This window comes from Pocillopora damicornis, chromosome 1 (assembly GCF_964200805.1).
Source record: "Pocillopora damicornis chromosome 1, jaPocDami1.2, whole genome shotgun sequence".
Classification (NCBI taxonomy): Eukaryota; Metazoa; Cnidaria; class Anthozoa; order Scleractinia; family Pocilloporidae; genus Pocillopora; species Pocillopora damicornis.
Genome location: NC_142670.1, coordinates 4,553,355 through 4,570,000, shown reverse-complemented (window position 1 = coordinate 4,570,000; position 16,646 = coordinate 4,553,355). Strand labels below are relative to the sequence as shown.

Below are 16,646 nucleotides of genomic sequence, written 5' to 3'. Positions count from 1 at the left end.
GAAAAACAGCAGCAATTCAAAAAGTGTACCTTAATTAAAGGTGAATTTTAATTTAGAAATATTCCGGAAAAATATTTTGAAAACCTATGACTTGTCGTCCGTTATTTTATATTAAGAGGGTAGCAAATTTGAAAACCATTATGTTCGTGTTAAGGGGAGGTTAAGTCGGAAACAGTGTTCTGGGCGACAAATATGTCGGTTCCTTTCTTATGAACTCTGCTTTGCGCAATTTCTTACTCAATTACCACCTGCTCTTGCCCGTCGGTTTTTCATGACACTTTCCCATATTAAAAATGAGTATTCGTGTCATATCCCGGTACTGTCTAAATTCATAAAGTAAATACGGACACAGTTAGTCAGTTTAGTGCCATCAAACTCGAGGAATTAAGTTTTAAAAGCTCACGCCGAGCTTGGTCACTGCTTTCTTCTTTGGTGTTTCAAGGTTTAGCCTCTGGATATAGCCTCTACCCAAAGTCACCGACAAAAAAAAGTACTTTCATCACTGTTTAACGAGACAGTGATCTTTAATACACAAAAGGCCGGATTCGTATTTGAAGGTTCAAAGCGATCTCTAGCCAAAATGTTCTGGAAGATTCTCTTCCTTGCATTCTTGATTGGTGAGTACGACCAAGCAGTATTGTAACCTTCTGAGTTGCTTGTTTTTAGGAAACTTGACGCATGAAGAAGGCCAGTGGCGCCATGATGTACTACGCATTGTATTTTAATTTATATATCTAGCTACAGGGTCAGTTTGTCGTTCATCTAATTCTATTTGTACTTCAGGAACATATCCTACCTACTTAAGACATTATTCGTTCATCCGTCGAGTATGAATTTGTTTCTTTTGTTTCTTCTTCTGTTTTTTTTTAGAAGGGGAAGGGAGGGAAGGGTTCCATATCTTATTTATATATGCTTATCAACTTGTTTTAATCGATGTCGGCATCAAAATGATGATTTTAGAACTAATTACTCGCCGCTGAAAATATTCTCGCTGTAGCCAAAGATTTCCGTGGTCTCTTGCAAAGAGGTACCTGAAGCAGGCTATTGCGGTTAAAGTCTCTGTCACAAAATTAATTTTATCATCGGAAGTTGGGTACGGTGAAGCATTTTCTTATGAATTTAACGTTTTGACCTGCGTGATTACTTTCAGGTCATAGTTACCAGTGTCACAAGAATTACGGAAAGTTGGAACTTAAAGGGGTAAAAGATACCTGTCAGCGAATCGAAAACGGAACTGATCCGCCTTGGTTAAGAATCACCTGTCATCTTTGGTGTCGTTGGTATTGTATCCTGACGTGGTGCAGAGACTTGGCTTTTTGTCTCAAGCAATCCGTTGATTGGAAAAAAGAATGCATTTGGAAGATTTATAAACTAATTTGGCCTAGTCGTTCTAAAAATATAAAGATGGAGTCTGTAAACGGTGGCCCATCATATAGTTTTGACGTCCAGAGATGTTGTAAGGAAATTTACATAAATATAAGGTTATTCAATGGCACAATGCAAGGAAATTGTATGTATAAGATTCCCATTTTTATATATATTAAAATCATTTATTATCTATTTTCTCATCCATTTTATCATTATATATATCAATCTCTCTGGTCACCCGATAATTCCTTCATTTCTTCGTTCATGTGAGAATTAATTGTTTGAACCACTCATTTAACAATTTCGTGTTTTCCTCACTCAGCAATTGACTCATGCATTTATTCAATTATTTTACTCAGCCATTTATTGCTCTTATTTATTAATATGTGTCCTTTCCACACAGGTGCTAAGCCAGGAGCGGAAAGCCTCCGTAAGGAGGTATTCTATTTATATTCCCTTTTTTTTTGTTTTTGTTCATGTTTTACAATACATCACTTTTGTGACTACTAACCTAGTTCCTGCTCTATGTATTTATAAATCACATGATTATTTGATCATCAAACGTATTTCCGACAAACCGATTGAAATTTCACGCATAAAAAAGAGTATTTGCTTTGTTGATTTCATTGGGTCAAAGAAGAATTGATGTTTATGGCTTGTTGCGCATCCTGACATTATGATTTTAGTATGGTTTATCAATTCTTTCTTTGAATTAAATCACTTCACTGTTTGCGTAGGACATCTTCAATTCTTCAAACACCATTCTTCAGCGTCTAACAAAAGAAATACGCAACAAAAGTCAACTAAAGCAGAGATGGTTGACGTCTTTCTTGAATTGACCTCTTTGGAGACATCCCTGTTGGAATACGGACAGTATAACCTCAATCGCACAACAAGTGAATTGAATATGAGCAGCATACACATGGGTAAGGCACTTTCTAATATGATAAGTACATTCGAAATCATGGTCCCTCCGGTTCAAGAGATGGCGATGGAAAAGCGTTCATCGCACAAGATAGCCTTACCACAGCATTCTGAGTTAAAAGTTATCGTTAAAAATTGCATCACAATGTCTGGCATTATATCGATTTTTTTAAATTACATTGGAAACCAGGAAGTTCTATTTAATTTCAATGTCATATCAAAGAAATTAAGCCCTAGTTCGAAGGGCTCGTCCCTAGATCCGGACTACCTGGACAAGCAAAAGCAACATGACAAAACGAAGCAATGTAGGACCAAAATTATCATTATATTCACATGCTCTGAAGGGTTTGAAGCTCCACACGTGCACAGGAGCTCCGCTCAAATTCCCATGTCTGAGGATGGGGGTGTGGGAAGAATGGAGAAAAGACATAGGTTTCAGTAAAATGTTAGAATATAAAGTTAATGTTGATAATATTGCCTAAGCGCAAAAAAGGAAGAATTATACGCCATTTTTTTTTTCATTTTATATCGATACCTGTCTAGATTAACTCCAGATTGCTGAATGACGTCAAATTTAGTTGTGACTTGTAAAAACTGGCTGTTGGTGAAAGCCCATACATCAGAAAGTCAAAGAAAAACAGAGTACGACTTACAGACTCCTTGAATGCAATAATGTGGCTAATTTAACTTGCACTTTATAGGTAAGGGCTCGTTTGAAAAGAAGGATTCAGGCCATCTTCCCAGCTGTGGATGATGGGACTAGTACAAAACGAACATCCGTTGTGCCCTCGGAAGTAAATGAGGATTCCACAGCCATTGCTGCGCCCAGAAAAATAAAGGTTCAGCCACTGAGTAACGGCGAAAAAACTAAAAAAGTTCCGAGCAAAACCTCTGTGTAGTTGTCAATTTGTTACATTGTACATAACAACTATAACTTGGTAGTGCGGCATATACAAGGAAAATATTGTAAGTTAGGAATCCGGCAGCTAATTATTTAATACAATATCAAAATAGAACTCTTACAGAAAAGCCACGAAAAAAAAAACCGAAAAAAAAAAAAATAATAATAGGGGAAGAAAGTCGTTATCTCTAGTGACGAAAGTCCTAATTTGTTTCAAGTTTTTTTAGCTGCTTATGCCGAACCTTAAGTTGGCTTGTCAATGCGTTGTGGGTGACCAGAGCCCCGTTTCTATACAAGAAACTATTGTACGTTTAGATTTTGATCTGCTATTTGTAGATGCATATGCATTTTGAATTTACTTTTGCTAACTGATAATTACCAAACGTAGAGCATTTCGTGTTCTTAGAATGTTTATTTAATTGATGAATCCATGGTATGACATTTGCATCTGCTTTCAAAAACATGGAAACGGCCAACATATAAAGCTAGTAATAAAAGCTCTCCGTGGAGATTGAGACCATTTTGATCTTAGTATGTCTCTTTACAGCGTAGGTCTGTTCTCCTCTATAAAAAAAACACCTTCGGCGCCCCTTCCCTCCCCCCCCCCCCCTTAAGGAAAACGAAGCAAAGTTTAGGCTTTGTAATTTGGTCGATATAGTCTCTTATCATCACTTTAGGGGTTACTGTACTGCCTTCGCTCTGCAAAACACTACAAGGATAGGATAAATGACGGAGTGTTATGACTTATCGTGGCTTACGCATGCATGGGCCATCAAAGAACTGGACGTGGCGTGGCTGAATGAAGAAGTTTAACCCCAGCCAATTTTGTTCCCTTCTTTTATGCGCACGTTATAGACCGTCTGTCTTGTTGTCACCTTTCAACAAAACAAAAACAAACAAAAAAATCTATACAAAAAGCACACAAAGAACCAAATGCTTTTCCAGTCAAGATAGTGATTGGGAAAATGTGATTATTCACCGTGCTGCATATTTTTCCTCCATAGAATGTGAGCCGATAACGGCGATAAAATCAACCGTCCTTGAGACACTACGTGTTAGCGTTACGAGCGTTTAAAAATAAAAGAATGGTAGAATTAGAATATCAGGTATGTTTTCTGTACCGTGTCTGTATTGTTTTCTGTTTGATTAATTGTCAGAGATCCGTTGGTCATAACCACAAATTTTAATTTGATATGCATGCGAAAAACGAAAAAAATATTGAACCTAAATGAAATGCTCTATTATGGAAAACCTCATCTTTTTATAAAGCCTTTGCCACCAGTGTGTAAGGCGATATTGATCTACCCGTCATCCACCTGTTTATGTACGTAATTATGACAATTTGACATTGAAGATGTTATAACAAAGGAACTTAGCTTAAAAGCTAAGTTCCTTTTAGGCCATAAGTGGAAAAGATTCGGACTCAAACCGTTTACAGTCTCACTCCGCACTAAGTGAGACTTGCATCAAATCATTTTACATCGCTGTGTAGGGCCTAGGTGAAGCAGTCTGAATAAGCAATATTTCGAGAAAACTAAAGCTAAAAATAGAGTTGTGAGCGAAAGAAGAAATAACAATTTATTTAAATCTTGTAAAATTTAAAAAACGATCTCTGGCTAAAACTAAAAGTTTTAGCCAGAGATCGTTTTTTAAATTTTACAAGATGTTTTATCCTGGCTGCGGCCCCTCTATCTTTTCACAAATTTATTTAAATGCTAAAATATGCGAGAATTTTTCATTAGTAGGTTTATAATTGAAGGCCTCGCAGACGTTTGATGACGTTAGGAAAAGAAATAGCAATGATTATCACATCCTTGAGTCCGTCTCAATTTTTCGTTTTCTCCTTTTCCTCTATATCCTTGACCTAATAATTCTCGTTTTTCCGACATTAAAATGAAATATTTTATTTCCTTCTAATACCAATAGAATAAGGTTTAAAATCCTTATTTTACAACCTTCAATTGCTATCTGCTGTCAACTTAGTTGATTTGTTGTCTTTAATAATGTCTATATTCGTAATAACGCCAATAAAATAGTTTGAGGAGTTAAATCATATAAAAGGTTTTTACGTTTCAAATTGTAAAAGGAAAAATATAATTGTTTTGGTCTTTCATTTAGGGGTACAAAAAGAAGGGAAATATATTGTGATAAGAGAATTTCCCCTGGTAGAAATGATAAAATATTCATCCATTCATGTGCTCAACCTCATGACAGTTTGTCATGCGAACTAGGAAATTCAGCCCAGTTTTCAATAAGGACACCTATTGAGTTGAACACTCTTTGTTTTATTTTAATCCTCATTCATTACACATCTCTCATTGACGATTTTGTTAACAAAAATACGCCAGTCTGCGCCTAAACTATGGGTGAATTAGAATTTTAAAAAATACCGGAAAAAAACAGTGGTGCGACTCATTGACTTGTCATTAGCTATTTCATATTAAGAAAATAGCAAGTTTGAAAACTATTTTGTTGGTCAGGAATTTTATTGGAATAAAGTAGCTAGGGTGAGAAAATTTTCGTTTCCTCTATAACGAACACAATGAAAAAAAAACATCCACCTGCTATTTTCCATGACACTTTTGGGTATGAGAAATAATTATTCTTGTCATGTCTTGCTATTGTCTCAATTTATAAAGTAAATACAGACCCAGCTAGTCAATTTAGTGCCAACAAACCTAAGGAATAATGTGTTAGAAACCTAACCTAGTTTGGTCTCTGCTCTATTCCTTGTTCGCTCAAGGTCGAACGTATCTCTGTGTCTAACGTCTACCCAAAGCCATTGAAAAAAAGATTAATACCTTCATCACTATTTCAAGAGACGGTGATCTCAACAATGCCGAATTCATATCTGAAAGTTCGAAAGGAAACTCTAGTCAAAATGTTCCGGATAACGGTTCTTTTTGCACTAATGGTTGGTGAGTATGAAAATGTAAAATGGTAACCTTTATATATGTAAACTTTTAAAAAAGTCGATATGTTAAGTAGGCAATTGGTTCAATGTTGTACTTTCAATTTCGCTTGTTTTTCGACGGAGCCCTTTAAAGTTCTCTTAGACGCTCTTTAAAGGAAAAGTACGGTATAGAAAATTTTAATTCTAGTGAAAGAACTCTTCCTTAGGAATCCGAAAATAATTCCCGTTTTGTCCAGTTCGGAACAGAACCCACACAAATGCAGTTGAAACAAACAAATTTCAATTCGCCAAGGACTGAGACGTCATTTGTGGTAAAATTGATATCCTAAGCTAACAATGTTCGACAACGGGAGACTTCCTGACGCTCTCCATGTAACATGAGGCTCTGTTTATATATATATATCAAACAAACTTGGAATAGGAGACCTCCTATATTAAATTTTCCCAACGTAGGTTATGTGGTAATTCTCTAAAGTACTCTTACTTTCAATTTTATCTTGTTCACTTCCATATTTAGTCATAATTTTTAAGAGCAAAAGAGTGAATTTCCTTGGTCTAGTGACCTCCATTAGGTAAACAAAGCATACAAGCTATTAAGGTCTATTTACAATTTAATCAAAACTATAAAAAAATTCTCGAACGTAATTGGTTATCATGAGCCCGATTTGAGCACTAATAGGACAGTGTACGCGTCATGCTTGTAATTGGACAGTGTAATAGGACGGTTTACGCGTCATGCCTGTGTAAGTGGACAGAACGCGTCATATCCGCGCGCTATTGTCTCGCATTTCCCCGAGTTAACTATTTTTTTCTTGTTTTTTTTCTAATATAAAGAGGTATATCTGATGTCTAGTTTCTTTCTGGAATTTTGTTATAGTTTTGATTAATTGGTAACAGGACTTTGTGTCGTCCAATTCTGTCTGCAATCATACTCGTAATTAACAAATCGGACTCCCATTTCGTGGTCGTCCGATTTTCTTAATCAATTGTATGATTACAGACCGAATTGGACTCCACTCATCATTACCATTATAAATATTGCGGTGAAGTTCACCCTTGGGTCAAAAGATTACAACACCACTTTTAATATAAAGGCTGACAATAAACTGCCACTGTTTTTGTTTTTTTGTTTTTTTGTTTTTGTTTTTTTTGTTTTTTCTCCGGTTTGCATCAGACTAGCTTGCAAACAACTTTAGCGTTTTTTTTGGATGAGGTTTGCGAAAAATGTTTATTCTGTCGTTGCCTACTCATTTGACAGATGATCTTCGAGTCTCTCACTTCTCACTTGGTGGTTGCCAACAAGGGCTATTCTGAAAACATTGGCTGGTAAACACACAGGTTCAAATGATCCGTGCTAAGTAATACACTGAAGCTTGGTCCTTGCAATTTCAGTTACAATTCACATCACTCAATTAGCAATGTGAAATAAATCCGTCGCGGGCACTGCGCTGTTCTTTAGTAAAAACTAAAAAATTGTCACTCCAGAAACAAAGATTTTATTTTAGAAGAATTAATTACCTCCGATTCCAGATCGAGTCAATCGCCAAGTAAATTCATTTCTTGACAGCATAAATTCTTGTTTTCTGATGGCATCTCATGACAGTTGCCGAAAGAGCACCACTTGCAATTTCCAAGTTGTGAACGCGTAAATGTTTCTCCTTTTATCTTTTGCTGAGTTTCTTCGTCAACAGCGATTGCTTCTTCTCCTGAAGCCGAGCTATGTTGCGTCTCAAACATGAATGGGCGTATTACACCGTCTTGATTAAGATCCATGTCGAGAATTGAGTCATTATCGCTCTCTTCGCCGCTGTTTTCTTAGTTTTTTATCCTTCTTAGTCGAGGTTACAATGCTTGATCATCGCTACGTCATAACAAAGATAGAGGATTTAAATTTTGAAATCTCAATTTTTTAAATCGTGATTCCTGGCGACAAAAACACAAAGCATGTCAGGAACTTTTGATTTAGGCAAACTTTTTATAGAACGTACTTTCCCTTTAAGAGAATAATGATAATAATAATAATAATAATAATAATAATAAGAAGAATAAAGATGAAAGCTATTTCTCTAAAACACAACCGATCAGTTTATTAAACATTCTGTCTTTTTGTTTGTTGGAAACAAATGGTATCTATTTATCCGTCCATTCACTCGTCCTTTCAGTGATGGTTTTTCTTTGTTCTTTTTTTTTTTTTTTTTTGCGGGGAGGGGATGTCAGGGGGTCCAATTTGTCTTTCTTTTTTTTTACCTTTTTTTTTTTTTAAAGTTAACTTACTAATTCATATCACCTTTGCACTTCTTAAGTGTAATACAAAAAGAAACCTTATGTTTTAGCAAAGTATTACCGTCAAGTACCGGTTACCTGTTCTGTGCTTTGACAATATACGTATAGACGTGGACGATGGCCTCTTGTGTTTAGGTACAGCTGTGTGATGATTTCCGTTGAAATTTACGCACTGAACCCAAGGATACCAAAGGGTATGCCCAACGATACTTGAAACAGGCTATCGCATGGATATGTATTTCTGTGCTCTTTTTAGTGACTGTCGCATCGTCTTTATCGAGCAAGTAACCGAAATGAATAATGGAAATTGTGACAGTCACCAACGAATGTTCTGCTCCCTAGTAATAATCTAACGGGAAATTTAGGCCGAAAAAGAAATGTTTAAGTCGTCATTGAGAGTTAGGTACAGTCAGGTATTTTCTCTCAAATATAATCCATGTTTGTTTTTCAGGTCATAGTAACCAGTGCTCCAGAAAACACGAAAAAATGAAACTTTCGAGGATAAAAGACAACTGTCCGCGGGTTGATGACATAACTAAGGAGCTTCCGTTAAAAATCAAATGCCGCAGAGGGAATTGTACTGAGTGGTGCGAAACCTTCGGTGATTGTCTCCAGCAATCCTTTGAGTGGCGGAAAAAATGCGCACAGAAGTTTAAAAAACTGTATAGGGGACATCGCCGTACAAAGATCAAGGTGAATGCCAGAGGAAACCAGTCATCATATAACATTGACGTCAAATTTTGTGGATGGAAGGGTCGTTATCAAGTTTACAAGTTATCTGATAGCGCATCGCAAGAAAATAGTATGTATAAGGTTCCTTTTGTTTTAAACATGAGATCATTCCTCATTAAGAATTTTATTAATTTGCTTATTCATAAATCCATCCGGCCGTCCGATCTCTCGATGGCTCCTTCGCTCTTTCGATCCCAGTCAGTCATCTATCAATCTCGTGTTTTCCTTAATCATCGGTTTACCTTTTAATTTATTTATTATTATTTTTTTTTTATTGCCTCCTTGTTTATTCAAATTACTAAACCATTTTTTCGGGATTATGATGAGTGCTACATATACGTCCTTTCTACGTAGGTGATCTGCAAGAAGGGGAAAACTTACGCAAAGAGGTACTCTATTTATGTTTTTGAAAAAACATGTATATCGCTTTTAATTTTTCGGGTAAGAATTAAGTTCTCGCTTCTTGATATGCCTGCATAGATTACGTCACTTTTCATCGTGAAACTCCTTTATGCACAACTGTCTGCATCCCCACAATTGACATGAAAAGGACGTTGCTGTGTTTATAACACGGAGGCAATGCGAATGTTGATATTAACGCACACGCAGACCGTAATAGATATGATGGATGATAAAAAACATCATGGGATCTATTTACAAATAGAGAAGCCATGAGTTTGCTCTTTTCTGTTGTAACGCATGCAGGAAGCAGTAAGGCACGATAAGTGATCTCCTATCCCCCTCCCCCCCTCCCCCCCCCCTCCTCCCTCCAATATACTTGCTACAATAAGCCAATCAGAATCCTTGTCAGAAAGGTTTTAACAGTCTGATTGGTTGGACAAGGTGTCATAAATGTCAAACCATCAAAATTCATAAAATATCAAAGTTCTGCAATAGATCACAACCTGGAATAATTTAGGCGGCTGATGTAATTTCTGATGCTTGCTTCACTGCGATGACCGGAGACTGCCTTGACGATCTAGCCGCGATGGACATCAGCATGATCGCCTTCGCTCTGGCACCGGCTTGATTTGTATGAATTTTAACAGTTATGCCAGTTTGGCTATATTTCTGACAATTCCGTTTGTTTTGTTTTTCAACACGAGACTTAAACTAGATGCGAACTTTTGTGTGATAAGGTTTATAATTCCCTTTTTAAAATTAAACCATTTTACCGTTTTTTTGAGGATTTGCTCAGCTCTTTGAAGTTCGTTGCCCTTTTTAAAATTAAACCATTTAACTGTTTTTTTTAGTACTTGCTCAGCTCTTTGAAGTCTGTCACTGAGTATTATTCCGATGAGATACGCAACAAAAGTGAAGATAAGAAGGAAAAGATAGAGGAAATTTTTTTTGAATTGACCACTTTGGAAACATCCTTGCTGGAAACTGCACAACTCAAATTCAATCACACAACAAGCGAATTTAATATGAGCAGCATTTATGCAGGTAAGGCATTTTTTTTTAATATAATAGGTATGTTGAACGTCACTGTCGTTCCGATTCAAGGGCTGGCCATGAAGAGATGTCCATTACATGAAATAGCCTCGCAATAACATTTAAGGACAACATAATTATAATAAGCATGAATAAACTAGTTCTTACTGTTCTATCTGTTTCGATTAAAACCTGATAATTTTGTTTTCTCTTAAAAGGCTTAGGTAACCTTTTTCCCCTATCGAGTCAAACTGATCATTTTTATTGTTGATATTACTAATTGTTATTATTGATATTATTTTTACACCTTTCCGTTAGATGTTCTGGTCAGGAAAACTTTCTACCAAAATGAAAGCCACCACTTTCGTCTGGAAGAACCTAACGGGGAAAATTTCCTGAGCATTCCATCGGGAAACTTGGACAATGGTTAAAAAAGTTTATTTAAATATTTCGTGTTCCAATATTATTTACTTAAAGATGTATTTAGCTATGTTTTCATTTTAATTTTGTTAGTTGATATAGCGAAATTCACGAAATCGTTTCATCTTTATCGTTTTCTCAGGTTCAGTAGTACTTGGAATGATATACAAAGACCTCCATCAATTATTCATCACTAACCAGACAGAGAACAGTACTCTGAACAATTCCAGGTCACCCGGCAATTATAACTATACGTTTATTTTCCATCTTTGTATGTACAAAGACTGATAAATTTCCTTCACGCTAGAAACTGAAGGGTTTTTTTACGTTAGACAATTTATATCTATTTCTCTTCTGTATACTTGAAACGGTGCATTTGAAGTTTAGTGATTCTTACTTTCATCGCTCTGAAATAGGGAAGTCACCTCCATTATTATGGCTGCCACAATAACTCCTCCACCCAAGAAACTTCAGGAAAATATAACTTTAACGTTCAAAAACATTAAGGTAACGAGATTTACGCTGTTCTTTCCTGCCGATTTTGTTATACCCTGTCATTTCTGGTTGAACTATCTGAAATGAGATTCGCCTATTTTCAGTATGGATGTATTGTTTACGAATTCTAAATTCGCTAGACTTCGATTTATGGTGCACATTGTGTTTCATTGTTTAATTTATTATTGTTTCATTATTTTAGAATTCAAATAACAAGAAAAAGTGTATGTTCTGGAACATGTTGGATGATAGGTAAATATCATTCGAATGTCCCTCTTTTTTTTTCCTTTTTTTTTCTTTTTTTCTACTCAACTCTTATCATGAGGCTAGCGTTGGGCTAATTAAGTGGGAATAATGTACGATTCATGCTTACCGGCGTCGTCTCAGGTTGATGCGGACACTTACATCTAAATTAAGTCAAGTCGCGAAAATTATCCAGTTAGCTAAATTGTGTTGCCATTTGTTCAAATTTTTTTTCACGTAAAGCTCTCCATGCGTGAAGAGCAAAATTTTGAGAACTAGTAAATACATGCAAGTTCTCACAGGAATCATCGTCTAACAAACGGATTTTCACACTCTGATAAGTTACATTCATTAAAAGATATGGGGTTCCGTTCGCATGTCTTGTGCACTAAAATCTCATTAAATCGATAAATTATATATCTTACGTTTCAGTTCCATTGGCTGGTCAGGAGAAGGGTGCTATGTCAAATCTACTGATGCATACCAAACAGAGTGCACCTGCAATCATTTGACTCATTTTGCTGTTCTTCTGGACACATCTTCTGGAACAGAGACTGCCGATATATCGGCGGTAAGTGTCACCACAACGCCTGCAACTCCCCTGTACGATAGTTTTTGCTGGTACATTCAAACAGATACCTATTGATTTAACATTTTAGTTCTTAAGGTAGAATAAAACTTGGTTAAGTCGATGTATTAAGATTTGTAAGTCTTTTAAAGTATTGTTTTCATTTATATTTTCACCCATAACGAATGATGATAAGAACTTGGAAATTCTCACAAACATCGGGCTGACCCTCTCTCTAATTGGGATCTCATTGACGATAATCAGCTATGTTACTCTCACGTGAGTTAAGTAGTTAGAAATTAGAAATTTGTGTTATTCAAAAAAGTGGACAATTGATCGCAAAAATGTTTCCAAGTATGCTAGGTTCTGTCAAAGGACAGACACGAGTGATACTCAGACCGTACTAACCGTCCTTTGCTCCTTGTTTCCTCATTTCTTTGAGTTTCATGATGACGAGAAGACCTGGAGCCATCTACTGTATTCCTCGAAAAAAAAAATAATGATACGAAAAAAAAAAAGGGGGGGGGAACCCGTATCACTAACAATATCCTAGCCCTAACTTCTTAAACAGAAAGAAAGAGTTATATTTATAAAATAAAGAGAAAAAACAATCACCTACATCGTAAATAACGAATGTCTCTTTTATTTCTTTTTAATGTTTTTTTTCTTTTCTTCTCTGGTCTATTTTTTTTCTCGTTTTTCTTTGCGTGCCAGAGACATGAGACGACCTTTATCCCAGATTCGAGTGAGTCTCGTCGCTTCTCTTGGAGCAGGACAAATCATGTTTCTTGCCGGGATTAGAGCGACTGGGAACAAGGCAAGAATTCCGTGGAAATTGAAGTTTTTACAGTCCAAAACTGGGCAGTTTTAAATATTTCGGTTTTTTTTTCTTTTTTTTACATTTTTTAGTTTTGTCGAAAATTAGTTTTCTTGTATTTCAGCTAAAAACGGGGTTTATTATGAGCTGTGCTTCCTCCAAATCTTTCTTCTCGATCGGTCAGTCTCCAAAAAGAGTCAGGACGACAGGATTATTAATATTTACGAAGCAAATCAATCATGTGTCATTGTATATATCATTCAGGCAGATTGCAAAAATCCGTTTTCGTTTTCTATTTTCTCCAGGAAAGTTGCGTTACAGTGGCGGCCCTTATGCAGTACTTTTTGATGGCCGCCTTCTGCTGGATGCTGGTCGAGGGAATCTACCTCTACCTGTTTATTGTAAAGGTCTACAACGTTGGCAACAAGTTAAGAATGTGCCATGGAATTTCATGGGGTAAGGTACTCTATGGCTATTAAAATATTTAAACACTTTTATTACCATACTTTTATGTTGATCTAGTAACCTATGTCCCAGAAGTCCAACTAATTTTAGAAACAGTTCCTTCGAATTCAAGAATACGCGGCCAGGAACATACTCTATCACTTATATTGCGCAGTACATTCCTATATAGCTCTGACTAGGGGGTTCAAAAGGTAAATATCTAATGTGGAAAGGTAAATTATGCCCTTGACAGGTGAGAATAAGTTTCAAATCGGATTTTTGTTTCAATTCTGTAGGCCTTCCCGCGCTCGTCGTTGCCATATCACTGAGTATTGCAGCTGGAAAAGATGGGATCGGAAGTTTTTTGGCTAATAAATAGTTAGGAGAGTTTCATTGTACTGATCTAATGTCATCACACTCAAGTTTCAAGAAACTGATGTAACACAAGTATTTTAGAACACGAACAACGAACTTGTTACAGCTGAAAAAAATGCACGTATAATTAAAAAAAATGATCCTTTTTCGTTTTTTTTTAAGGACCGGCTTATTGTTATTGTGTTTTAAGATGGAAGACAAAAGTTCTGAGCCTTAAGATCGGTTTTGAATGGGATTGTTTAGGCTGTAATTATGGATTCCATCAGTCTATATTCTGTAGAAAAGGCATTCAATGTGTGGAAAGTCTATATTGGTATTTCAAGTAATCATTTACAATCACATCATCTATTTATAGCTTAACCTGTTTTTGTTTTTTTTGGTGTTTTCATTAAAGCTGCTGGATGTCTTCTGCCAATGGTCTGATCTGGATATTTATAGTATTTGTCGTGCTGATTGAATTTGTAAGTGAAAATAACCAGGATAATCATTATCGAAACTAAGAAAAACTTTCAAGGGGTTCACATGGGTCTATTTTCTTCTTTAAGTTTAACATTCTGATCCTCGGGCGGGTTATCAAGGAGATGGTGACTATGCAACAAGAGAAGGACAAACGTAGCGAACAAATAAGGTATGGTCTTCTCCATAAAAGGAAATCCGGCTTCCGGAATGTTGGGTCTTGGAGTCAGCTCCTTCTCTAGAAAACAACAATCTGGAATCCAACTTTTTCAAAAATCTAACGAGGAAGAGTCCGAAGTCCGAAAAGGAACAATGAGAAACCATCCTGATAGAATTTCTACCTAATAGAGCTTTTTCATCAAAAATCACATCATCAAAAGTCCCTTATTTTGCTCTTTTTTTGTTATTGTTGTTGTTTTTATTTGTTTTGTTTTATCCAGACTTGGTGTGAAGGCATGCATAGTTATGATTCCTCTGCTGGGAATCTTGTGGTTATTTGGGTTATTGGCACCCTTACACAAAGCTTTCGCCTACATCTTCACGATCCTCAACTCTTCACAGGTGAGATGTAGATAAATGTCTGTGGAGATCAAAAGACGTTATATTCTGTCAGATGCACAGTCCCGGGAACCTTGGGATGGTGTTATGTTGAACTCATTACTCTGCCAACTCAGTGGTTTAAAAACTGTGTAAATCTCGTGAAAATCATAATCAAATCATCATCTTCATGATTTAAAAAAAAACTTCTCACATCCCATTAATTCAACAGGGTTTCGTGATCTTTCTTCTTCACTGCGTGAGGAACAGCGAGGTCAGTGATTTATCGCTTAAAATTGCACCACAAGGTCCGGTCTTACATCGGTTTTTGAAAATACAGTGGAGACTAGGAAGTTCTATTTGATTTAAATGTCATTTCAAAGAAATTAAGCCCTAGTTCAAAGGACTCGTGCATAGAAACAGACTAACTGGAAAGCAAAAGCAACAGGACAAACGGAAGAACTATAGGACCAAAATTATCATTGTACTCATATGTTCTCTAAGGTATGGAGCTCCACAAGTGCGCAGGAGCTCCGCTGTTAAACAAATTATCGTGGCTGAGGATGAGGGTGGGGGAAGAAAGAAGAAAGGACATGGATTCCAGATCAAGAGTCAGAATATAAAATTAATGCTGATTATATTTCCTAGAGAGAGAAAATAAAAAGAAATTATACGACATTTTTTACATTTTATGTCGATACATGTGCAGATTAACTCCAGGTAGCTGAATGACGTCTAATTTAGTTGTGACTTGTGAGAATTGGCTGCTGTTGAAAGCCTGTACATCACAAAGTTGAGGAAAAAAGAGTACGACTTACAAACTCCTTGAATGCGAAAATGTGGCTAATTTAACTTGCAATTTACAGGTAAGAGCTCGTTTGAGAAGAAGGATTCAGGCCATCTTTCCAGCAATGGATGTTGGAACTAGCACTAAACGAACATCCGTAATGCCCTCAGAAGTAAATGAGGATTCCACAGCCATTGCTGCGCCGAGAAAAATAAAGGTTCACCCACTGAGTGACGGCGAAAAAACTAAAAGAGTCTCGAACATAACCTCTATGTAGTTGCCGATATGTTACATTGTACATAACAACTATAACTTCGTAGTGCGGTATATACAAGCAAGGTATTGTAAGTAAGGATTCCGTCAGCTAATTATTCAATATAATATCAGAATAGAACTCTGACATAAAGGCCACGAAAAAAAAAAAAACAAACAAACCAAAACAAAACAAAACGATAGTCAGGGAAGTAAGTAAGTCCCTCTCTCTAGTGACGAGAGTCCTAATTTGTTTCAAGTTTTTTCAGCTGCTAATACTAAACCTTAAGTTGGTTTGTTGGTGCTGTGATTTGAGACCAGAGCCCGGTTTCTATACAAGAAACTATTGAACGTTGAGGTTTTGATCTGCTATTTGTAGATGCATATGCATTTTGAATTAATTTCTGCTAACTCATGATTACCAAACGTAAAGCATTTCATATTCTTAGAAAGTTAATTTAATTGATGAATCCATGGTATGACATTTGCATCTGCTTTTAAAAAGATGGAAACGGCCAACATTTAAAGCTTGTAATTAAAGCTGTCCGTGGAGATTGAGACCATATTAATCTTAGCATGTCTCTTTACAGCGTAGGTCTGTGTAAAAAGAAAAAAGAGAAAAAAAAACACTTTTGGCATCCCCCCCCCCTTAAAAAACCAAGCAAAGTTGAGGCTTTGTAATTTGGTCGATATAGT

General features: G+C 36.3%; 2 protein-coding genes across 4 annotated transcripts in view; both read left to right on the top strand.

Moving 5' to 3' along the window:
- The window catches only part of LOC113674191 (adhesion G protein-coupled receptor L4-like), a 19,218-nt gene extending 16,930 nt beyond the window's left edge, over positions 1–2,288 (top strand). The window contains exons 19-21 of one of the 3 annotated variants that reach the window (XR_016180216.1): positions 667–745; positions 1,151–1,806; positions 2,106–2,288. Coding sequence is in view for 1 of the 3 variants with exons in the window: in XM_089184002.1 (XP_089040128.1) it covers positions 667–675 (9 nt within the window). In the remaining 2 variants the exon portion in view is untranslated. Of the gene's footprint in view, positions 1–666; positions 746–1,150; positions 1,807–2,105 lie in introns of those variants that run through there. The other 2 variants (XM_089184002.1, XM_089184011.1) reach the window with 2 other exon arrangements.
- A 3,309-nt stretch (positions 2,289–5,597) lies between these two features.
- On the top strand, positions 5,598–16,515 carry LOC149051446 (adhesion G protein-coupled receptor D1-like). Its single transcript, XM_089186696.1, has 18 exons — positions 5,598–6,111; positions 8,842–9,192; positions 9,477–9,511; positions 10,376–10,568; positions 10,875–10,982; positions 11,119–11,206; positions 11,393–11,483; positions 11,674–11,723; positions 12,147–12,283; positions 12,465–12,561; positions 12,997–13,099; positions 13,405–13,555; positions 13,840–13,921; positions 14,313–14,379; positions 14,464–14,546; positions 14,815–14,935; positions 15,144–15,185; positions 15,778–16,515. Exons 1-18 carry the CDS (start codon positions 6,030–6,032, stop codon positions 15,973–15,975), a joined length of 2,079 nt encoding a protein of 692 aa, XP_089042822.1. The 5' UTR covers positions 5,598–6,029; the 3' UTR covers positions 15,976–16,515.
- Positions 16,516–16,646: the final 131 nt, after the last annotated feature.